The sequence below is a fragment of the Carettochelys insculpta genome, chromosome 18 (genome assembly GCF_033958435.1).
Source record: "Carettochelys insculpta isolate YL-2023 chromosome 18, ASM3395843v1, whole genome shotgun sequence".
Taxonomy (NCBI): domain Eukaryota; kingdom Metazoa; phylum Chordata; order Testudines; family Carettochelyidae; genus Carettochelys; species Carettochelys insculpta.
The window spans coordinates 27214802-27238974 of NC_134154.1; the positions used below are offsets into that span (position 1 = coordinate 27214802).

The 24173-nt window shown below is 56.3% G+C and overlaps 1 protein-coding gene across 1 annotated transcript in view; it reads left to right on the forward strand.

Moving 5' to 3' along the window:
• The window catches only part of CUX2 (cut like homeobox 2), a 242604-nt gene that overhangs the window by 203112 nt on the left and 15319 nt on the right, over positions 1–24173 (forward strand). The window contains exons 8-17 of the mRNA XM_075012452.1: positions 421–487; positions 3384–3432; positions 6160–6264; positions 9188–9379; positions 9855–9913; positions 10325–10373; positions 10463–10562; positions 11899–12543; positions 17943–18044; positions 23346–24112. Of these exons, the coding sequence (XP_074868553.1) occupies positions 421–487; positions 3384–3432; positions 6160–6264; positions 9188–9379; positions 9855–9913; positions 10325–10373; positions 10463–10562; positions 11899–12543; positions 17943–18044; positions 23346–24112 (2135 nt within the window). The remainder of the gene's footprint in view (positions 1–420; positions 488–3383; positions 3433–6159; positions 6265–9187; positions 9380–9854; positions 9914–10324; positions 10374–10462; positions 10563–11898; positions 12544–17942; positions 18045–23345; positions 24113–24173) is intronic.

The window sequence follows — 24173 nt, forward strand, 5'->3', positions numbered from 1 at the left end:
TCATTGTCTTCATTTGCACCTTGGTTTTGCGTCTGGTTGGCATAAGAAATAAAACAATATTCAGTTGAACTGCAGGAGATCAGAGGGTTGAGTGGTAGCTGTCACAGGCTGCTCCGGCCACCTTCTAGTGAGACGGTCCTTTGCCAGACACTCATCAACCTCCTTCCAAGACATGAGCGTCACCGAGGCCCAGTCTACGCCAGGGAACAAAGTCGATCCCAGATACTCAATTCTAGCCGCGCTATTTGTGTAGCTAGACTCAGTGTATCAGGATCGACTTTGTTCCCTGGTGTAGATCGGGGCTCTTTGCACTCACGAGTGTCAACGACCAAGCCCAGAGAGAGCGAGCGTGACACGTCAAACCCGTGGCAAGTATAGAATTACCCTTACTGTGCATTGTTTTATTTTCCACATGCTCAGCACTAAAGGCGACCCAGACGGAGCTGCTCGCCCTGCGATGCAAATATGATGAAGAGGCAGCTTCCAAGTAAGTCCTGTTTTGTCTGTTGGCCCCAGGCTGGGTGTGGTCCAGGCAGAGACCTTGTGTCCAGCCGCAGCCTTTGAGGAGGGCTTGTCCTTCGTGTCGTATGTGGGGTGTTGGAGCGGCCAAGCTGACACAAGGCCCTTCATCCCCTGTTCTTTACATTCCCACATGTATGCCACTATTGCTGCCCTCTGGAGGCTACAGCTTCAGCTCCATCCATTCTCCACTCAGTGCAGGGCCAGTGTGACTCCCTACAACCTTTGTTCTCCAACCAGCCCCCACCGCAACTCAAAGCAACCTCAGCGCTACCCTACGTCACACCTGGTCAGCATTTCGTTTCCTCCAGCGATCTCCCGAGAGGTGGTGGTAGCTGTCGGCTGGCCATGGAGTTGGGACCGAGGGGTGAAGAGGGAGGTCTGGAGTAACGTATCCCATTGGATAACCCCCCTGGGATTTAATCCAGCCTTTCACCATCAGAGCAGAACAAAGAAGCTGTAAGGGGCCGGAGGTCTCCAAGTAGCATCCCAGAACTAGAGGGCCAGTGCTTCTGGTCCAGAAGAATCACTTTCGCGGGGGAGTTTTCTGAGACTGACGCAACAGACCCCGGCTCAGCTGTCAGTGAAATACTCCACTCTGTCTGGGTTCAGGGTCTCTACAGGGAGCTGGGTCATTCTCATGAGCAAGCGAGTGATCGTCAAGGGCCGTGGCTCTGTGGCTTCGCAGTCCTCAGCCGCCAGGCTCAGGGACGTGGGCGGATGGCCTGGGTGTAGGAGAAGGAATCAGAGAGCACTGCCCCTTGGCTGCAGCCATGTGTCCGGGGCAGACTGGGGTGTCGTGACACAGCTGCTGCGAGACGGCTCCGAGGAGAGGGGCCGACTCATCACAGCCAAGAGGAGATTCAGAAGTGGGTTCAACCATCCAAGACAGAGAGGAGACATTAGCCAGGCCCGGGTGGGGCATCCAGGTTCCTAGGTTTTTGGCTAGAGATGGGCCTCCAATAAGACCCCAGATCCAAATGCTCTCCAGCTTGTGGCCAATCTGGATTTTGCAACTACAGGTTGAAACTCTTGTCCGGCAAGACAATGGATGTTGCTGGACCAGAGAGCTCCAGCTGTGTGGGGCTGGAGCGGAGGCCTGCTGGGGGGCAGGAGGCCCAGCTGGTGGCCCACTCTGTGAAACGCCAGGCGTAGTCCTGAGCCAGGAAGCCGGCTGGGGTTGGGAGCCCAGCCCCAGTCTGGAGCCTTGCCAGATGCCCCGTAGTGGAGAACCAGCCCTGGCGGCAGCCCCTGGGGCGGGGAGCTGGCTGGGGTATGGAGCACCACCAGCAGGCTTACACTGCAGCGACCCCAGTAGGGGCCAGAGGAGCCCAGCTGCCCCGCGGTGGGGAACCAGCTGAGGTGGGGAGCCCCGCTGGCAGCTGCGTGGCTGGGAGCCAGCTGGGATACAACCCGCAGCAGCCACACGGCCGTGGGGAACCCGGCCAGGGCGGGGGAGTCCTGCAGGAGCGGAGCTCAGATGGAAAGCAAATGCCCAACAGTCTTGGAAACCGTCATGCCGTAGGGCCTCCTCCACTTCATTCCACGCACGCTCGCTCGCTCTCGCTCTCGCTGGTCGGGTGCCACGTACTTCTCCGAGTCGGGAACGTCTCTCCCCTCCCTCCTGCTCTTGCCGGCTGTGGTGTCTGCCCAGGACGTCCAGCTGTTGGAATGTTCCACCGGTCGCACGCAGGCATGTCCGCTCGTTCCCACTATGCAGCCGAGGCAGCGCACTTAATCATATAATACCAAAGCAGATGTTCTTTGATCATCTGAGATGCCGCATGTGCCACCAGTGCTGTAACTAATTTTGCCTTTGATGGTGATTGCACACAATGCTGGCGATGAAAACACGGTTGCTCCCATCTCTGGGTATCTTTGCGTCTCCCGGCAGCACGTTTTTGGCTCCCCCCGTTGCATTTGTTTGGCTTGGTTATATATTAGGAGTTTGCCAGCCAGTGCGTGTTGCGTAGCTGGGCCTGGAGAACCCCAGACAGAAGCTTTGGACGTTGACCCTCTGCCCATAAACAAATCCGGTACCATCCACAGAACCATGGTGTCAGCTCCCAGCAGCTGGCGAAGTAGCGGCTGGGTGGCCATTAAACAGATGCAAATGTTCCTCCTTGACAAATAACCAGAGGGCGCCTTGGGGAGCTTCATTTGGGTGCAGTGGGTGGCTCAGAGAACTGGCAGTGGGAGCGGGAGCCTTTCATGTCAAGATCACCCCGTTGCATACAGCCGTGGCTTGTTAGTGACCCAAAATTGTTCCCCTCCCGTGGCTGCTTGCTCGGCTGTGTCAAACGACCTGGGGTGGGCAGTTGCCCGCTCTGTAACGCGAGCATCGCAGCTGGCACGAGCTGCCTACTTTGCTGGCTGTTTAGCAGAGCAGCCAAGGGTTGGGCCGTAGAGGTGGAGCTCCGTGAAGTAGTCGCTCCAGATCCAGCGAGGTGGGGAAGCGAGATTCTCGGCCACCCATGTCGTACCCGTCTGCGGTTAACCAGCAGGGCCTGGTCTGCCTGGCTGCGGAGAGGAGCATTGAGCCAAGCCAGCAGAATTCCACTCCTCAGACGGGGATGTTAGTTTTGATGGATGAGTAAAATACCTGACAGTGTTTTCTTCATCAGTCAACCCAGCAGCATGGCCGTCGGGGCAGGCGCGACGGCTGTGTGTCCAGGTCTGTCTGTTTCACCGACAGTTTTTTGCAAGGCTGCGGTATGCAGATTTTGCACAGGTGGCGAAAATGGCCTATTCCAATTAGGAGCTTCGAAAAAGCCCCCTGCTGTATTGTTGAACACAATGGAAAGTTTGGGGAGCCGCACCGCCCCCGCCCGCCCAGTAATCGATGTTTTGCTTTTCTGTCTCAGGGCAGACGAAGTAGCAATGATCATGACGAACCTCGAGAAAGCCAATCAGGTGAGGAGAAATTCTCTCCGCTGTCTATCTAGCCAGCATGGCCCAAATGACTGATTTCCTTCCCTTTGCTCCCTGCGGTTATCCAGGGAATGAGGTGATTAGCAGTGGAGGCAGATCCAGGTGAGTGCGGACTCCTGCAGCCATCGGCAAAGCCTGCGCAGGATGCCCCAGCCCTTAGCTCTGTCCGTGTCAGTTACGACCCCGGGGTCCTGTCTGTGGTGGGTCGGCCGCCTGGGGAAGAGCAGCTCGGTGACAGAGCCGGATGCTCTGGTGGTCACTCCCAGAGCTTGGCAGCAGACGGGGAAGCAGCTCAATAAACCTCGGATCTGCTTACAGCTCTGGCAGCTGGATCAGGGGCTGGTGAAGGGCTCTGAGCTCACACCTGGTGGACATGTGGCTTTCTAATCCCTACTGGGAACACTCCTTCAGTAGCCAGGAGACCTACAGAGATTCCTTGTGAGCAAGGTAGCACCGTCGTCCATTGATGCTCTCTAAAAAGGCCTCGGCCCCATCAGCACATAGGACTGCTCAGATGTCACTGATAGCAAAGTTTGACCTGATCTCTCTTGTTTTGTGCTTTTGTTGTCATGCCGCTGTTTGTGCTATACGGCCATAGTTCAACTGTGGCCCGTGCTGTAAATGATCAGCCCCAGGGAGTTTTAGGGCAGGGATGTGGCCTGGGATCAGTGTTCCCCGTAAGCTGAGCGCTTGGGCAGCCGCCCAGGAGAGGTTCAGGTGCTGCCCGGTTGTTTAGCAGAGCGCACACAGCCAGCAGCCTGTGTTTCCATGGGTGGTGCACATCTGTACATTTATTGGTGCACTTAACAAAATTTATTCCACCCACAGATGGGAAAAGTTAGAGGGATCTGCTGGACGCATAGAGCAAAATGACGCATTCCGAGCTGTGTACGTTTCTGGAGCCCCGGCTAACTCATTGTATACATTGCCATGCGGGGGGGCGGGGAGGGTTTGAAGTCACAAAAACATATATATGAGCAAGGCATGAGTAATACAGCCGCTGATGAGTAGCTTTTTACGTGTGAATGAGGCCTTTCATGCCGAAGGAATCAATGTCTTTTCAATGACACACCCACTGCGTGGGATCACTTTGCCCAGCCCAGGAATGCAGCTGTCTCTGGGGTGGACTGTAGCGGCTGCTTAGTGCCCCGGAACACAAATCCAGAGCCTGGGGCTGGAAGAGAAGAGAGCAGCGTCTAACGGGAATGAAGGGGGTTTTAGAGGCGTGGGCATTAATCTCCCACCTTGGCGTTTGTGTGAAGAGGGAGTGACACCCCTTGTCTTGTGCCTGGCATGTTTAGGGAGTAGAGCTGATTCACAGCTGGGTTCAGGCACAGGGGCTGCTGTGCAGTGTTAAGCAGGATGTTGAAACGCTAACGGGCGCCAAACCAAATCTGAACTTGGGGAAGTTTGTGTCGGGACCAGGACCCCTGACCAGCCCTACTTCTGCAACCAGCCGCCACTGCCCTCTGCTTCCAAAGCCACCGAAACCTGGGACGCCTGTGTGTGTCGTGGCTGGTGCCCTGGGACCAGCTGAAACACGTGGGGCAGTGAGCTCATACAGGCAGCCTGTGCTCTCACCCCCACAGAGGCAAACCTCCCCTGGAAGCAGCGGGCATGCCCGGCTGAATGCCCTGCTAGCCACCTGGCCTGCTTTTCACCATCCCCTTCCTGACGTGGCCAGGCAGAAGCCAGACACTTACAGGTGGTTTTGGCTCTGCGTGCCCAGAGCTGGGGCCAGTGCTGAAGTGCTGTCCCGACTCCACATAGGTATAATTAGGGAGTGGCCAGGGCTTAACTGTGCCTGGACTTGCTGGGCTGAGCCCCAGAGTCTTTGGGCCTGGCAGGTCCAAGCCAAGCCTCTCCTCCAGGCCCAGTGGTTCTGATCTCTGCTCCCTTGCGCGCCTCTGGGCCCAGCGGGATCCAAGTCCCCAGTGCCTCTGGGCACCACAGACCTGAGGCCCTGGACCCGCTGGACCGGCATCTCTGGGCCCAGCAGGTTCAAGTCCTTGCCTCTGGGCCTAGCAGGTTCAAGCCCCCCAGCACGCTTGGGCACAGCAGGTCTGAGACCCCAGCACCTCTGGGCGTGACAGTCCTAAGCCCCCCCGCCAGGTCTGAGACCCCAGTGCCTCTGGGCATGACAGTCCTAAGCCCCCCCGCCAGGTCTGAGACCCCAGTGCCTCTGGGCATGACAGTCCTAAGCCCCCCCGCCAGGTCTGAGACCCCAGTGCCACTGGGCATGACAGTCCTAAGCCCCCCCACCAGGTCTGAGACCCCAGTGCCTCTGGGCATGACAGTCCTAAGCCCCCCACCAGGTCTGAGACCCCAGTGCCTCTGGGCATGACAGTCCTAAGCCCCCCGCCAGGTCTGAGACCCCAGTGCCTCTGGGCATGACAGTCCTAAGCCCCCCTGCCAGGTCTGAGACCCCAGTGCCTCTGGGCATGACAGTCCTAAGCCCCCCACCAGGTCTGAGACCCCAGTGCCTCTGGGCTTGCCATGCCGCTTGTGAAAGTTAAAAAAGTTGCTTCCGCCCCAGCCCTGCATTCATAAGCCCTGAGGGCAGCTCCCCCAGGGGGCCCTTCCCCAAGAGCCACGCAGCTCTGGGTCTGGGCCACGCGTTGACCCCAGGAAGAGTCTCCGGTGCGTCGCCGGTTGGCCCGCTCACGGAACGGCAAGCCCTGGTGACGCGTCTCCTCTCTTCCCTTGCAGCGAGCGGAGGCAGCCCAGAGGGAGGTGGAGAGTCTGCGGGAGCAGCTCGCGTCTGTAAATAGCTCCATTCGCCTGGCCTGTTGCTCTCCGCAAGGGCCCAGCGGGGTAAGAGACGGAGCCTGACGTTCAGCAGCAGCGGCTCTCGGCTGCTCAGAGCCGCAGCTGGGGGAACCAGGAGCCAGGCCAAAGTACGCCAGCTGGGGAGCTGACCTGGAGCCTGCAGAGTCGGGGGGCGCAGGAAATGTCGAGGGCCCTGGTTTTTCAGTGGCCATCGTTAGAACTTCCCTGGGCCGGGGCCTTGTGAGCTTTGCACGTGGCCGGGTTGCACGTGTGCAAAGTGACACGGGAACAGAGAAGTGGGCGTGGCCTGGCTCGCCAAAGGGCCTGGTTTTCCAAAGGCGATAAGCACCATTGCTGGCAGCCAGCCCTGTGCAGCATGTGTGTGTAAGAGCTCCGGCCTCAGTCTTTGGAGGTGCCTAACCGGGGCCTCAATACCTCTGAAGATCTGGGCCTCAGTTAGCAGAAACTGCGTAAAGCTTGTGTCCATCCGTCCACTTCAGCATCATCGGTCCATCATCAGACAGGTAAAACGCCACCACCAGGGGACCAGCATCATCCCCTGAGGCACCCCGCTGCCATTGTCCCCCCGGCTCTGTTCTACTGTCGTGCAGCAGAGACTCCGTTGCTTCCAGACCAGCTGTGGGTGGGGGCTTTGTGCAGAATCAGAGTTGGAAGTGTCAGGTGATGGGTGACTAGCCACAAGCCCAAGCAGCAGCACCTGCTGGAAACGCCAGAGCAGCTCCCAGAGGAGCTAGAAAAGTCTTTGGTGCTTCCAGCTGTTTTGGGCTCCCTCTTCCCTCCTTTCGCTCGGCGGGGCTGGACTTTGGGCTAGGAAGTCCCAGGAGGCAGCATTTTGGGCTGAATCCTGGCTTCACCCCAGCAATCCCTTGCCTAGTGCATGGTTTGCCCAGATAACCAGACAGGCAGAGCTGTGTTACACCAGGTCAGTTGTATTTGCAGACGCTCCTGGTGGAGATGCAGCTGTACCAGCGAAAGGACACCTTTGCCAAAATAGCTTGTACCAGTGTGGGAATCCCAGCAAACCTGTCCTGGCCGAGGCCAGGCCTCTGGAGCCCAGGGCCAGGGGACAGAGGGGTTTCCTGGTACTGTAGATAAGAGCATGTGCTGGTGGCAGACCTGATTCAGAGCCCGCTGCAGTCAGTTGCTGGATTGCTGGGCTTAGGATCCAGCACCACATCTGCTGAGTTCAGAGCAGCAGACAAAAGCCCAGGGACCCAATCCTGCATTGCACTGAGCACGCTAACCCCCTCCGCACTTCACAGCATCGGGCGTCTCGAGGGATAGAAACTAGCGGTAATTCTGGGTCCCAAGCCCTGCCTGAGAGTGTTAATTAGCACCAAACCACAGATCTCGGGCAGGGAAGACAGAGTCGTGTGCCACAAATAAAAGCTAAGGGATAAAAATTATGTGCGTGTCCTCCCTTGGCGCTTCCCAGCCTGGTCCATCTGGGCTTCTGCTTCCAGGAAGCTCATTTAAAGATATATTTATTTTTCAGTCTCTATCCTCTGCCCATCGGCGGCTGCCCCAGCTGAGTCCTTCAGCAGTAAAACATTCCCTAGCATGGAGGCACATGAGAAGGACGTTTCATTGTTAGACCTGTGTCTGGCTTCATGTGTCTCCCCTGCCACACACCCACTCCAGCCCCCAGAATTCAGACAGCACCCCTCCCTGTGTGGTGTCAGGGCTTACAGCTGGAGGACTGCTTTACTTCAGCCTGTGTCTCGCCAATAGCAAACACAAAAGGGAGGATCTCGCCAGTGTCCCTGCAAGCTGAGTACTTGGGCAGCCGCCCAGCAGAGATTCAGGTGCCGCCCAGCTGATTGGCAGAGCAGCAGATGGTCTATGGGCAGTGCACATCTTCGCGCGCCTTGGTGCGCATAACAAAATTTATTCTGCCCATGGATGGAAAAAATTAGGGGGAACATTGGCGCTTTGGACTTGGGTGCCATGCCAAGGGCTGGCCAGGGTAGATGCGATCTGGCTGGGGGAGGAGTCGCTATGGACGACAGCCATCTGGAAGCTCATAATCCAATCAAGCTGTTTGTCGCGGCAGCGTTACAGGACTCCTCGCTGCTTTTGCAGCTACAGGCTAACCCCGTTTCCCCCTCGGTTCAGCCGTAAGGCTGTCTCTCGAAGAGCCCCTACCAAGCTGGTGCAGCCAATTGTCATCACAGTGCATAGCGAGGCACGCCAGAGAGGCCTGTGGAACTTAGATGGGTCTCCTGGCTTGTCTCAGGCTTCTCCAACCTCTAGAATCAGAGAATCCTAGGGCTGGAAGAGACCTCTGGAGGTCATCAAGTCCAGCCCTCTGCTCAAAGGAGGACCAACCCCAACTAAATCATCCCAGCCAGGGCTTTGTCAAGCCGGACTTAACAACCTCTCGGGATGGAGGTTCCACCACCCCTGCACTAGCACGGTCCTGCAAGAATACTCAGGTGGCTTAAAGCCACCCGAGAAATAGAGTAACCCATAGGTTGCCAACAAGGCCTTAAATGCAGGCCCCAAATCACCCAGCCAGGTGGGATCTTGGGAATCTGGATCCTGGAGCCCAGGCTGGACAATAGCCTGGCCCACAGGCTTGCAAGCCAGCAGTGAACCAGAACTAAGTCCCCCAGGGGCATCTGTGCTGTGTGACAAGGAGCTAAGGGGCTCCGCTACCCATCAAGACGGCTGCTGCAAGCTAGCAGCTGAGCTGACGCACGGCGCTGCGTCGTGCTGGGCTCTGGGGCCTCGAGGGACAGGGTGTAATGGGACACGGTGCAGCAGGTGGTGGGCACGGCAACCCCTGGGAAGCAGCGAGGAGCACCACACGGGGCTGTTTTGCAATAGCCCAAGACCTGGGACCGGGAGCGTTCGTGCTGCCAGCCCAGTGGTGCTCTGACCAGAGCCCCGGGGCAGCCGCTGGCAGCACATGCAGCTGGTTAATGCTGTTCCCATCTCCTTGCAGGACAAAGCCAACTATTCGCTCTGCTCTGGGTCCAGGCTGGAGGCCGCACTGGCGGCCAAGGACCGGGAGATCCTCCGGCTGCTCAAGGACATTCAGCACCTCCAGAACTCCCTGCAAGAGCTGGAAGAGTCCTCAGCCAACCAGATCGCCGAGCTGGAGCGGCAGCTGGCGGCCAGGAACGAAGCCATTGAGGTGCGGGCCCCTTTCTGCCCTTCCAAGCGGGAACAACGGCTGCGGCTTTCCTGCGGGAGCAGCCGCGAAGTGCCTAGTCGAGTGCTGAGCGGGGCGTAGGGGAGTCCCCCGGGGAAACCCATCCCTAGGACAACAACCATAAGGGCCTGATTCCCGTCTCAGCCCCGTGGCGTAAATCAGCCGAGACGCCGCTGGTGTCGGGAGAGCTCAGCGAGGCCAGAATCAGGCTCCCCGCAAAGGGGAGCAATGTGGCGGGGTGTGGGCCAGAGCGTGAGCTGGGGCAGCGAGCCTCGTTCCGTGAAAGCCAACGGCACTGTGCTGATTTGCACCCCCGGCTCTGTGGGACAGCTGGGCGGCAAGGGGTTAGTTACCCCGCGATGGCTCCCGGCCAGGTGTAGCCTTCATGGAGCAAAGAGCTGCTGCATCCCAGGGGGCAGGACCGCGCCATTCTCACTCGCCTTTCACCCTTGTTTAGAAGCTGGAAGAAAAATTGCAGGCCCAGTCTGACTATGAGGAGATTAAAACAGAGCTGAGGTAAGGGCCCGGCCGTGCGATCCCTTCCCTGCCCACGTGCGCGGCCCGCGTGTGTGAAGCTGGGGGCACCGAGAGCCCTGCAGGCTGTGCTGGAGGCAGGATCCCCCCCGAGTGTCGCCACAGCGGCCTAGCACGTTTGCCAGCCTGTGGCTGAAGGCAGAGGGCGGCCTGCCCGCCCAGCTGGTGCCTCCAGGCCCCCAGAGGTCGGCCACAAACGTAGAGTGAGACTGTCACATCGCATCCAGCGTCGGTTGCTCTGATGGGAAGCAGCAGCCGACCATTAATAAACCTTCCCCAGTTTCAAAGGCCGGGCCTGAGTGGGACAGACGTCCCTGCAAGTCACCTCGCTTCCCCCGCTGCACGTCGGCCCGGGAGGCAAGCGGCAGTCACCCTCTCTGGTTTCTCTTCCAGCATTCTCAAGGCGATGAAGCTGGCCTCCACGAACTGCAGCTTGTCCCAGGCAAGTGCAGGATCTGCTCGGGCATCGCTGAAAGCTCCGCCTCCGGGCGATCGGCAAACGTTTCCTGACCGCTGCTCTCTGTCTTTCAGAGCATGTCGAAATCGGGCGAGCCCTTGCTCCTCAGCAAAGAACCTTTCTATCCTTCCCAGAAGTACCTGCTGGAAAAGCCAAATCTCTTGGCCAGCACTGGTAGGACAACAGTTCTCCTTGGTTGGTTTTGTGTAAGCCTTCCTGAGGCGTTTATTGTTTGTCATAACCGTCCCTGGGCGTGGCCGGGACCTGCGGGTCCCCCACGCGCTCCCCATCGTCTCCTCCTGGGGATGCTCGCTGACACTCAGCGGGGACGGGATACCGGTTTCCCTGCGATTGCTCCACCGGCTCGTTGCATTTGTGTGGCACCTTCCCTCAGCGACAGCTGCGTGGACGCCAGACCTAAGCCTTGCAACCTCCCAGGCAGGGAAGAGATTGCTCACCGGGGAAGACTGAGGCAAGGAGCAGTGAGGTGGTTCGTGCCAGCTCACGCAAGGTGTCTGTAGCAGGGCTGTGGAGAGAAGCTGAGTTTTCAGAGCCCGAAGGGCTGCGTCAGCCCCAAATCATTCCCCCACCCCCTGCTCTGCTGTGGTTTCCTCACAGCTGGCCCTTCTCCCCCCTTTGGAAGGTGCGTTTGCAGCTGTGGAGAGACGGTGTAGTGGAGGTCCTAGGGGTTAGCCTGGAGGCCGTCGGCCTTTGCTCTCGGTGGTCATTGTACTGAGGGTCCCCTCAGGGGGTTTAGCTGGGGGCACAGCTCTCCCTTGGGGAAAGGCCTGAGAAAGCCCCCTGGCCAACAGAGGGGCCAGCCCAGGCTCCGTGGGACCAGGAGGGGCAAATCCTGGAGCAGAGAGCCCTCTGGCCCTGTCTCTCCCCTGGCCCTGCTATAGGGCTGATGTCAGGAGCTCGTCAGCTTACATCCCGTGTCTCTGGGGCGGCTGGGGCAGAGCTGGCCTCTCCCTTGGCGCACAAGTCCAGGGGAGCGGGTTTCTTGCCAGCAGCAGGGCAGCCCAGCGGGTGCGTCTGCAGCGCCCTCAGACGCCCCCAGCTGGCCCGGCCAGCTGACTCGCACTAGGGGGCTTGGGCTAAGGGACAGGTTAATCTCTGCCTTATGTGTTCCTGGGATGCAGCCAGAGCCCTACGATCCTCCCACCTCCAGACTGAGCTGGAACACGTACCCTGCAGTTCAACAGCCTGAGCTGGCACAGGCCAGCCGTGGGGTTTTAACCGCCCCGGCTCCATCCCCTGCGACCTGGAGCCACCGAAACAGAGCTCAGCAACTCCCAGCTTGGAGTCACTTGGCTGCCCCTTCCCCTAGTCCAACCCCTGCCCCCAGCCGGTGTGCGGATGGTGTGGCCGTGCCAGAGCCGTAGCCCGCTGGCTCCGGGCCTGTTGTGGTCCCTGCTGGACTGGTCCGGGTGCAGCGACACAGCTGGGAACACCAGCCCCAGACCGAGCGCCCTGTGCTATAGTGTGCGTGTCTCTCTCTTGTCTCTAGAGGAGGATCCCTCTGAGGACGAGCTGGCGAAGGATTCCCTGGGCACGGAGCCATCCTACCCCTCTCCCCAGGAGCTCTCTCAGCCCCCCGGGGAAGACCCTGCCTCCCCCAGCCCCCTCCAGCCTCTGCTCGCCCCCACCGTGGCCCAAGAAGTCCAGAGGACTTTCTCGTTGTCCCCTTTCCCCAGTATGGGGACAGCGGAGGCCTTGCTCCCCAAGCAGATGATACCGCCGGCCTACAAGAGTGAGAGCAGCAGCACTCTGGCCTTCCCCTCTCCCTTCTACGCCACCAAAGGCCCCGCACCGCCCGCCCACCCCAGCCAGGCCACCCCCACCAGCGACTCAAGCCCGCCCAGCGACCCGTCGGAAGGCAGCAGCGCCAGCTCGGCTGACGAGGAGCAGCTTGACACGGCCGAGATCGCCTTCCAAGTCAAGGAGCAGCTGCTGAAACACAACATCGGCCAGCGCGTCTTCGGCCACTACGTCCTGGGGCTCTCGCAGGGCTCGGTCAGCGAGATCCTGGCCAGGCCCAAGCCCTGGCGCAAGCTGACGGTGAAGGGGAAGGAGCCGTTCATCAAGATGAAGCAGTTCCTCGCCGACGAGCAGAACGTGCTGGCGCTGAGGACCATCCAGGTGCGCCAGCGAGGTGAGTGGCCCAGAGGCGGAGGGAAGAGGGAGGGAGGGCGGAACGCAGGCTGTTGGCTGTGCCAGGCCGGGGCTGATTCCATGGCCCAGAAAGCCCCGGGGGGACCTCCCTGCATGCCGTAGCAGCTGGGAGGAGACAGCCCTGCTGCGTGTGAACGGCAGGCCAGGGTCCAATCCAGCCAGGCGCTGAGCCCCTGCCACCACTGAATGCGCTTTATTCATTTCTTCTGACAAGTGGCTTTTAATTATTCATCGCGCCGTTTCAGGGCATCCCAATCAACGTGCCGGAGGATGTGCAGTGCAGCGCTTCCTCTGCTATTAAATAATCATCTCCAGCCGGTCCCTAAGGCCTCCGCGTCGGGGAAGGTGGCAGACACGGCCTTAGCCCTCCCTCTTGCGGGGGAAACTGAGGCACGGTGGGGCAGCGACTTGTCTCAGGGCACACAAAGTGCGCAGCAACACTGGATTAGAAGCCAGGTAGTCTGTCTCCCCAGCCCTGCCCCCGGGCCACAAACTCAACCAGCTCTGCCAGCAGGGGGGGATGTTACTTCCTTTGCAGATTAGCAGTGTGAGACTTGGCCAGGTGCTGTGGCTCCTGCAGGCAGATGCTGGAAAACACAGGTCACTTTTATTGAGGAGCTGACCTGGGCTGGTATTTGTTGGGTTTTGGAACAGCTGCCAGAGGAGGAGAGATTAAAAGACTGGGACCTTTCGTTTTAGAAAGTGGGGGAGTCAAAGGGTGGATATGTCAGAGGTCTGTAAGCGGGGTAGAGAAAGTGACTAGGGAGAAGTTATTTACTTGTTCCCATCGCACAAGAACTAGGGGTCACCCGAGGAAATTCGTAGGTAGCAGGTTTTAAAAAGAGAGGAAGTGTTTCTGCAGGCAACGCGCAGTTAACCTGTGCAACTCCTGGCCAGAGGGTGTCGCGAAGACCAGGACTTTACAGGGTTCAAAACAGAATGAGACAAGTCCGTGTAGGACAGGTCCGTCAGTGGCTATTAGCCAGGGTGGGCAGGGGTGGTGTCCCTCTCCTGTTTGTCAGAAGCCAGGAATGCCCGACAAGAGACGGATCACTTGGTGTTCCCTGTTCTGACCATTCCCTCTGGGGCACCAGGCAGTGGCCACTGTCAGAAGACAGGACACTGGGCTGGGTGGACCTTTGGTCTGACCCAGTCAGGCTGTCTTTATGTTCTTACTTCTCTAGGGCCTGGCTGCCCCTGGCTCCCAGGCCTTTCAGCACTGAACACCTGCAGACTGAAATCCCTAAACACACCCGGCTCTCCCCACGCTCTTTCAGACTGGGCTAAACCCATTGATAAAATCAGCACACACGCCCCCCCCCACCCCCAGTAGTGACAAGTATACAGGTCACCTAGACTGGGGTGAGCACGTCACCTGCTGTGTATGCAGCCTAGGAGCTCGCTGCTGAGAGTAACTTCCGGCTCTGGACGTAGCCCTGGACGCACAGCAAAGGGACTCTGAAGATGCTGCTGCTCCGTTTATCCAGGAGGCCCTGGCCATTCAGCGATCGATCTGACCCCTTTTGCAGCCTCTTCCCTCCCGCCGGCAGGCCCGTTGTGGCTTTGGCCACATGACATGCCAGAGTGACTCGCTGAGCTGCCGCGGCCATGACCAAGAGCCAACTGGCACAAAACCCGTCCCTGGCAGCATCCGACTAGCAGCATTTTCCCATAGCTCCACTGGTGCTAAGCCTGGCTGGGCAGAACCCAGGGGTCTGGGTCACATCAGCGCGCCTCACCCCAGAAACGACCGACATCAGCATTTCCCAGGCACGTTACAAGTCTCATCTTAGCCTGGGGGAGATACCTGGAAAGCTGAGAGCTGAGCATCCCTGCCTCATCTGCCAGAAACAAACTCCCAGCCCTGCAGTGTTTGCGGAGGCCTGGAGGAGGGGTGGCTCTTGCAGTCGCCTGGTGCAGGAGTAGCTCTGTCCTCATGCTCCAGCCAGCCTCTCCCACACTTCCTGGCCTCTAGTTCTTCGCAAACGAAAAGCCAGATGGCGGGTGGTGTCGCAGAAGGCATGTGAGCTGCTGGGTCTTTGCTGTACCATAGGAGGCACAGTTCTGTGTTGCAGCAGGAGGGGAAAGGGGCTAAGCTGGCGCATCTGTTAGTGTTCCAAGTGATAACGGCTGCAGTCAAGAGCTGCGTCTACACGTGCACGCTACTTCGAAGTAGCGGCAGTAACTTCGAAATAGCGCCCGTCACGTCTACACGTGTTGGGCGCTATTTCGAAGTTGAAATCGACGTTAGGCGGCGAGACGTCGAAGTCGCTAACCCCATGAGGGGATGGGAATAGCGCCCTACTTCGACGTTCAACATCGAAGTAGGGACGTGTAGACGATCCGCGTCCCGCAACATCGAAATAGCGGGGTCCTCCATGGCGGCCATCAGCTGGGGGGTTGAGAGATACTCTCTCTCCAGCCCTTGCGGGGCTCTGTGGTCACCGTGGGCAGCAGCCCTTAGCCCAGGGCTTCTGGCTGCTGCTGCTGCAGCTGGGGGTCCGTGCTGCATATACAGGGTCTGCAACTAGTTGTTGGCTCTGTGTATCTTGCACTGTTTAATGAAAGTGTGTCTGGGAGGGGCCCTTTAAGGGAGCGACTTGCTGTTGAGTCCGCCCCGTGACCCTGTCTGCAGCTGTGCCTGGCTCCCTTATTTCGATGTGTGCTACTTTGGCGTGTAGACGTTCCCTCGCTGTGCCTATTTCGATGTTGGGCTGAGCACCATCGAAGTTGAACATCGACGTTGCCAGCCCTGGAGGACGTGTAGACGTTATTCATCGAAATAGGCTACTTCGATGTAGCCTTCACGTGTAGACGTAGCCAAGATGAGCTGCTGCCGGAGCTATATGTAATCCAGACTGGTTTTTTTTTTTTTTCCTTCGCTTCGAAGGGCTGGTCTGCATGGGGAAATTGACCAGCAGAGCTGCTCTGGAACCAGAAAATATAGGACAGGAAGGAACCTCAGGAGTCCATCACCCCACACAGAGGCAGGGCCCAGTATACCTGGATCTTCTCTGATCAGGTGCTTTTCTAACCCAGGGGTCAGCAAACAAAATAGCGAGAAGAGCCGTTTTTTCAAATTCGGCTGCAGTATCAATACTTCAGGAGTCAGGTTGCACATGGATGCAGGACGGTCCTTAGCAGATACTTTTTATACAAGCCAGGCCTTTTGTAACCTCTATTTGAAGAACAACACACACATACACACACGCGCGCGCGCACCTCCGGAGCTGCAGGTGGCCAACCTCTGGTCTAACCCGTTCTTGGAGAAACTGTCCCAGAATAAAATCACATTCCCATGGGGAGTTATTGCAGAACAGCTAGAACGCTCTGGCACAGGTATTCTGGAGGTGTTGTTCTGCATTACAAGGCTGGTCCGTTTCTCCCAGGTCCATGCGCCCTGATCTGCCCACTGTGGGATCCCAGGGGATAAAAACCCCACTTAACCTCTGAGCAGCTTGGCGACCACGCCCAGGGATGCTCAGGCTGGTTTAAAACTCTGCATCGTTGCTGGCCGTGCCGCTGGGAGAGTCGCTTGGGTGTCAGCGTGACTGGGGGATTCCAGCAGACCCGGGACCCTAACAAATGGAAGCATCCTACTGCTACATTGCTAGTGGAAGATCTGGGGAGATGGGCCGTTCTCGAGAGAGCCAGTAGCACCCACGGGTATTTCGGGGGCATGTCCCGAGCAAAGCCTGGCTTGCAAGACCCTTAGGAATGTCTGCTCTCTGCTGCCTTCTCGCAAAGCTTTAACCCTCAACCTGGGGGCAAGCACCGGCTCATGCAGGGGTGACCAACCACCGCTATTTAGTGCCAGGGCTGGGGCTGGACAGGTCACAGCCGATGCTTGAGGAGTGATTTTTAGCTTGTGTGTCCTGGCAGGTGTGATGGCCCTTGTGCAGTCAGAAACTACCTTGGACACAGGCTAAGCTGGCTGAGCTAACACCCGGCCTCCCTTTGAGGCTTTTAATTTGATCAGTTCAGCTCCTGCTAACATACCTCTCGAGAGTCTAGCATGGCCAAGGCAGCACATGACTCTAAAACACACAGGCTTGTTGAGCAAGGGCCAGAATGGGCATGTGTGATAGAAACAGAATTATAGAGCACTGGAACTGGAAGGGACGCGAAGGGGTCATTCCATCCAGGCCCTGCCCTCGCAGATCATCCTGTGCCATCCCTGCCAGATGTTTGTCTAACCTACTCTAAGATATTTCCAGTGGTGGTGATTCCACAGCCTCCTCAGGCAACTTATTCTCATGTTTAAGGGACCAGCACTTCACTAGCTCCTCTTCTGGGCCCATCACTGCAGTGTCTGGGTATGAGAACACCCATGCAGACCCTGATCGCTGACATCTTCACGACAGCAGGCCGGGTAGCTCGGTACCTGTGGCCTGATGGGCCCTCAGCCTCTCTGCCAACGAAGGGCAAGGAAGGCAGAGGAAGGCTCAGGAGGAGGCGTCAGTCACAGCCGGGAGAACAGTTATAACAGGACAGTGGGATCTATACCAGCTTCGCAGCCTGAGGCTCCCAAAGGCACTTTGTCTCTGTACCTCCCAGGCAGCCAATATGTAGCCCTTCCGGGGGAAGGGGGAGCCAGGATTAACCCCTTATTCTCTTGTGTCCCTGTCTCATGGCCAAGCAGCGCTGGCAGGGGTGGCTGAGCTGCGAACACCGTGCTGTGAAATCCCCCAAGGCCAGTGGTTCCCGACCTGGGGTTTGCGAGGGTGTTGCAGGGGCTCCATGGGAAAAAAAAATAAAAGAGCTATAAAAACTATCATAGAAAATGAGTTTTAAATCAATTGCAATGTTTCAATCAATTGTTACTTTCACATCTTCCAGGAACGTTGTTAGTGGCTGTCTGAAACTCTGTGTTGCGGTTTCCTCTTCCATTTAATGAAGTGTACAGAACAGCTGGAATTGGCTTTGATGGGGGGGGGGGGTCCATGATCCGTTTGGAGGGGTGCTTGGGGGTACCAAAAGGGAAAAGTTGGGAAACACCGCCCTAAAGTTTATTTGCCCGGAAGTGAGGTTAATTCCCAATGTGCAGTCACCCACCCCCCGACTCCAGCCTTCCTGCTCCGTTCGTGTGGTCCTGGCTTCGTTGCAGATGGGATTTCAGTGCCCTTCAAACAAGGTGGCAGTGGGAAGAGGGAGGAGGCTGTGCGGCCTGGTGCGGGAAATGAATGAGGCAAAAACTGACAGCAAGATACCTGGCCTCTCTTCAGTCTTGCTAGCGACTAATGGGGAGTGAAGTTCTCTTAAAACTGGCATTCCCAAAAATAACCCAGCAGGAGCCTCCATACATACTTCCTGACGTACCCAGTTGAGCTTGTAAAAACCGCACCAGTGACAAATCTGTTATCGTGCCTCTTTGCTCAGGCAGCATTACTCCGAGGATTCGAACTCCAGAGACCGGCTCCGACGATGCCATCAAAAATATCCTGGAGCAAGCAAAGAAGGAGATTGAGTCTCAGAAGGGAGGTAGGTGGGGCAGTCATGGAGCCAGGCGAAGCTCCATCGGGCACATGTGGGTTCCTCAGGGTGTGCCCTGGATTTATGCCACTCTGCTGACACAGTAATATGTGGGAGCTGAACCAGCCCAAGGAGGCAGGGTCTGGGCCCACTTCTCTCTGGCAGTTCCCCTCCTCCTGAGATACCTCACCCAGAAAACAGAGTCCCCCCAGACTTGTTCAAAGAGCAAAACCATTGTGGGTGCAGGAGGAGGATGCGAAGAGGGGTCAGCCGGTCATTCTGTCAGCCACACCGATAGTAAATGAGAACAGTAATAGACCTGTGAGTACCCATCCCAGCACTCGATCACCAGCAGGGAGGCAGCCTCGTGCCAGTCAGATGGGGGGTGTGCCCGTTCCAGTTATTGCTGCTTCCAAGCTGAGCAAAACCGGGAACAGATTTGACTGATTTTTTTGTGTAACCTGAATGAACAGCGCCCAGCTCTGCTGGCGTCCCACCTGGCACCTTGGTGTTCATACACACAGGGATGGGAAGTGAAACCGACCCATCCTTCAGCGCTGGTAAGCCGGGGGAAACGCCACCAGTAAAGCAACCCGCAGGAGACTGAAAACCAAACACCTTCTCTATTTCATCCCCAGGGTTAGCCTGTGCACAGGGTTTTCCAAAGCGTCTAGTGCCGTGGTGGGCAACCTGCAGCCCCCACACCCCGCTCACCCACCGGGGAGCCCATGTTTACCTACTCCTCTCCCTCCCTGCACTTCCTGAGTGTTAGGAATCAGCTGATTTGCAGCGTTAAAGCTCTGGGAGGAAGGGGACTGGTGGGGACCAGGTGCGAATCAGCCAATCGATAGTGCTGGGGGGAGAGAACCCGCTTGTGAGAAGAGCTGAGGAAGAGGACAGTCAGGGGCGTGATGTAGTAAAGTTAGTGGAAATGTTGTTTTGTTATTGTTCGAAGTTGACAAGGGTTCTATGAGTACATGACTGATTAAAGCATTTCTCCTTGTTTTGAAATATTCAGCCTGCCATGTATATTTCATCCTATCCATGGGGTCACGGTTGCTGCACATGACTGATTTTCAATCTTGCAGCCCACTGAGACAAAGGAGGGCTGCTCCGGCTGCCCACTCACTAGCATTATTGTCCATCCAGTCCAGTGATTTTTCAGCACCTCCATTTTTAAATACCTAGCTTAGTGGGGTGTGACTGCCAGCGAATGGCTGCCCCTGGCTTTCTGAAGACCAAGCCCTGCTTAGGATGTCTCCTGTTGGAACTCCAAAACTATTCCTTTTTCAAAACCTGAGACATTTTGCTAAACTTCGTGGCTGAAAGCATCCAACTTGGGTACCAATCTGAAGGTGACAACCATCATTCTGAATTTAAGAGCTTCTCTTCAAGCCTCCAGTTTGAAAGCGTTAGCCTGATTGTTCTTAATCGGGAAGTGTCCCTTTAAAATTAGTTCACTGGTATTCTTAGAACGCCTAAATCCTGAGCAAGATAGGTATAAAATCCAACACTTCCTTTCCCAGAGGTCTGTGGAAATGCATGAGGTGCCTGGTGCCGTCTGCTGGACACAGGCTGAGAAGCAGCTCTCATTCTGGGAGTAATTCTACAGTTGGGCTTTTCTGGTAGTTTCCTGTCTTTGAAGAAGAATCTATCCTACTGTGGCATGATCCTGCCGTTGGACTGAAGCTGATTCTTAGTAGAACTGCAAGAGCATCAGTTTGCCAATCCACACACACAGGTGTAATAAAAAAATGAAACCTTTGGTGTGGGTTTGTGACCGTAGGGGAGAGCGATGGAAACAAACCATTTCAGTGGCGTTAGAGAGAGAACACTTTTCCATGGTTCACCTCCTTGCTTACAAAAGGGCAAATGTACACTGAGTTGCTGTTGTATGTGATCTTTTAAAAACTTCGTATCTAACCTTTTTCCCCCTCCGAAACAGATGATCAAATGAGAATGCACAATCCATGTGACACGAGGAATCGTTAAGCCAGCTGTGTTCAGAGTCAGTTACAAGAAGTGAAACGCTTTAAAATAGGTAGTCTGCTGACAAAGCAGAAACCCAAGAATTAAATTAGATGAGAATGGTGGGAAAACAGGCCAGGAAAGCAAACACTTTTGCATATTGGCATAATCTTTAGTGGGTGCTTATTTTGCAGTGGTAGAAATAGAATACTGGCTTTGTATGTGCCAGGCAAAACATAATGCCTTTCTGGGCACTTCTGCCCAGATGAATGCTCTGATTTTGTGTGCTGCCGACTTCCAAATCCATCCCATTAGAGCAGACGTTTTCCAAGCTGGGTGTGTGTGTGTGTAAAGGGGAATTTTATTAAGACGGTTGATGTAAAATGACTCAAGTTACAAGAGGATTTAAAAATTATCGATGTGTTAGAACATCAGAAATCCCTTGTGAAGATACAGGAAGTATCATGTGGACATATGGATTGCTGCCAGTCATCCAGAAATGCAGGAGACTGACTCCAGACACATTATACCGGCCAACATGGAAACTCCTCTGTCCCCTTCTCTTTCATAAGATACAAACATCACTTCCATATTGGGATGATTTCCGTGCTAACAATATGAAGCAGAGGCATTTAAAAAAAAAGGGAAAGGAAATGTCAAAAACTAGACTGCAGGGATAAAGCTTAACATAAGAATGTTAGAATTTAAGGATCAAAGCAACGATAAAAATTAGATCACACAGTATCTCTAGCTCTACCACTACAGTTATCTATGCTGCTCTAATTTCTCCCCTATATCTCCTCTTTGCCAACAGAAGAGAGCTCTCTTGTTGGCAGTGTTCCCCGTAGGCTGAATGCTTGGACGGCCACACAGGGGAGGTGCAGGTGTCGCCCAGCTGACGAGCAAACTACCCACAGCCGGCAGTGTGTGTTTCTTTGGGTGGTGCACACCCACACATGTCGTGCTGTACATAACAAAATTTATTCTGGCCAGGGATGGAAAAAATTAGAGGGAACGGTGCTTGCTGGCATAATGAAACCACCACCAAGGAGTGACGTTCACTGTGTCATCAGGAGAGCCTCTTTTTTCCAACATAGTGCTGTGCCGACCTTACTTTTCTTGGTTAAAATTTATGTCAGTCAGGGAGCTGGTTAGCAAGTGGGTTTTTTTTTTTCACTCTTCTGACCAACAAAAGTGCTAGTGCAGACAAAGCCGGAGTTGAGTCAGTTCCTGTGGCAGAATTGTTTTGAAAACTAGGCATTGAGATGGACTGAGAACCCCACAAAGAAGGGATTGATCTGCATGCTGTTTGACCCCCTCTGTTCCAGGCCTGGTGTACGTATATACATATAAGTTGTTCTACTCTGGGTAATCCTAGACACCATATTGCTGGTTCCTCCTCCACTGTGAAGGTGATGGCTAGGGCCCTGCACATATGCTGCCTCTCACTAAATGAGCAACAGTCTATTCTGTGTGTGCACCATACATCTGCTTTTCCTGACTTCTGGGGTTTTAACCGCATATCCCGTTAATAGAGATTAATTGCATTCTTTCTGTAGATATTTGCATTGCGGTCCGTACTCCCCTCTGGATCTGGCCACGATTTTCCAAAGCGTCTTGTGATTTTGGGATGTCCAGTTCATGACACGTGAGGGAGTGATTGTGTGAAATTTCAGCCCCCAAGGGAACACGATTAAGAAACTGGAGAGCTGGGGGGATACAAACAATGGAAAAGTTTTCCCTGTCCTTTCCCTGTGTATTAACAGGCCGTCCTTAGGTTGCGTTTGTCTGTTACATAACCCAGTCTTTCAAAGAATTAATACTATCTGCAAAAATAGCTTATCATTGTTCCCTCTCCACCTACAAACATTCAGCTTCTGTTCTCTGCAGAGGATGTTGCCCAGGGTGACGCAGTGCATGACACCTCAGTGAGGAGGGTTAGATTGATCTTCGGTGATTTTTTCCCCCTGCGGAGGGTGCATAGATCTATAAATAGCTTCCATTGTTGTTTGCAGTATTGTGCTAGCCAGGTTGGTCCCAGGATATGAGAGAGACAGAGGTTATATCATTTATCTTTTATTGGAGCAAGTTAGGGTGGAGAAGGAGACCAGAAGAGCTCTGGGAAAGCTTGTCTCTTTTGCCAACAAGCTATTGTCTCACCCACCCTGTCCTTCTAGATTTCGAACTATTGTTCCAGACTGCCCCCTGAAATAACCCCATGCTCTACAATCAGCAGCTCTTTGCCCAGGGTCCCAGCAATTTAAAAGGGCCCAGGGTAGCAGGCTGCAGTAGCAGCAGGTGTCAGAGCCCTGGGCCCTTTCAGTTGTTGCCAGTGCCCTGTACGCTGCAGACCGGGCAGCGCTGAGGGCTGATTGAGGGAGATGTGGTGTGGTCCAGGTGGTGGCTGAGGACTGGCTGTCCCTAGCCCCGCCCATTGTGCCTGAGGCCCCACCCCTTCCAGAGGACCCAAAGCCAAGCCCTCCTCAACGTTGCCCAGGGCCGGCAAAGTCTGTCGCCAGCCCTGATAATCAATATTATCCTATTGGTAGGCAAGAGCTGGGTTAGTTGTTAATGATTTTTAATAAACATAGCTCTTACATAAAGAGATGGTGGTGGTAAGTGCACTCAGCCTGTGTCTTTAATGTAGGGGGCAGACCCTCAGCTCCTCCTCACACAACCCCCCATAAGGGATTTCAGGGGGCGGCTCTCCATGAAACACACAGACGCATGTTCTGAACAGCCTTGTCCATGAAGGCTAGGGCAGCCCTTGGCTCTCTGCTGCCCAAAGGCATCATTTGCAGGCATTTCTTTCCAATGCAATTACAACCAGCTAATCCCTGGCTTGTGTCGAGTCCGGCCCTGCGGTGCCCTGCTACCGCTGAGAGTTGTTAGCACTTTCCGGCTGTAGATCTCGGAGCGCCTGGCCAAAGAGTCCCTAGAGGCAGCTGAGCAAGTCTGTTACAGCCCCAGCTAGGGAGGGCTGGTGTTCCTGTTAAAGCTGTGGCAGCTCGTGCGTTCAGCTCTGCAAGTCCCTGGTTAAAGTCCCGGTGTGTTAGCCGAGATGGTGGTCCTCCCGTCTCCTGTGCGGAGAGGCCAGTGCTGGGTCCGGGAGAGTTGATGCCACCAGCAGGCCACGCCCCAGCTCCGTCCGGTGCAGTCCACTCTCAGACGTGGAGTGGAGGCTCTAGAACGGAACCCGTGTCCTGAAAACTTCTCCGGGCCTGTCTTGGCCTGCAGGGAGTCAGTGGGGCCTGCCCTACGCCCAGTGAGGTGCCGCTTCTCAGTCCCAGGCAGTCCCCTTTCCCTGCCTCCTCACTCCTGCCTTGTCTGCCTCGCTCCCAGGTGAAACCAAGAGCTCAGCTGCTCCCCAGGTGGTCGCCAACGGCAACAGCAACTCAGAAGAGGCCATTAAAAGCATCCTGGAGCAGGCCCGGCGGGAGATGCAGGCCCAGCAGCAGGCTCTGCTGGAGATGGAGTCTGGCGGCAGCAGCCGGCCCGTGGCCACGCCGCCCACGGAGCGCTCCACCTTGGCCACCGTCAGCCAGAACGTCGTCCAGGCCTACATCAAGCAGGAGGAGGGGCCGCTGGGCACCAGCGCCAGCTCGGCCTCCACGCAGACCTCCCTGACGGTGCTCTCCCCGGCCGCCTTCGTGCAGAGCATCATCCGCAAGGTGAAGTCGGAGATCGGAGAGGCCGGCTCCTACTTTGACCAGCACTGGGCCTCCGAGAGGAGCCTGCTCAGCCGGCCCTACACCTCTGTCTCGCCGTCTCTCTCCTCCTCCTCCTCCAGCTACTCCAGCCTGGCCAACGGGCGGGCCTGGCCGCGGGGAGAGCCCAGCGAGGAGGAGCTGCCTGCGGGGAGCGAGGAGGAGCCCCACAAAGTGGTGGAGATGAAGTCCGAAGGGGCCGGCCCGGAGCCGCAGAGCGCCAGCCGCCTCTCCTATTACCCGGCCTACGTCCCGCGCACCCTGAAACCCACCGTGCCCCCGCTCACCCCGGAGCAGTATGAGATGTACATGTACCGGGAGGTGGACACCCTGGAGCTGACCAGGCAGGTGAAGGAGAAACTGGCCAAGAACGGAATCTGCCAGAGGATCTTCGGGGAAAAGGTACCGACCTGCCTGGGGCTGGCCCAGGGGCTGTTTGGCGCCCGGAGCCCAAGCAGGCCCC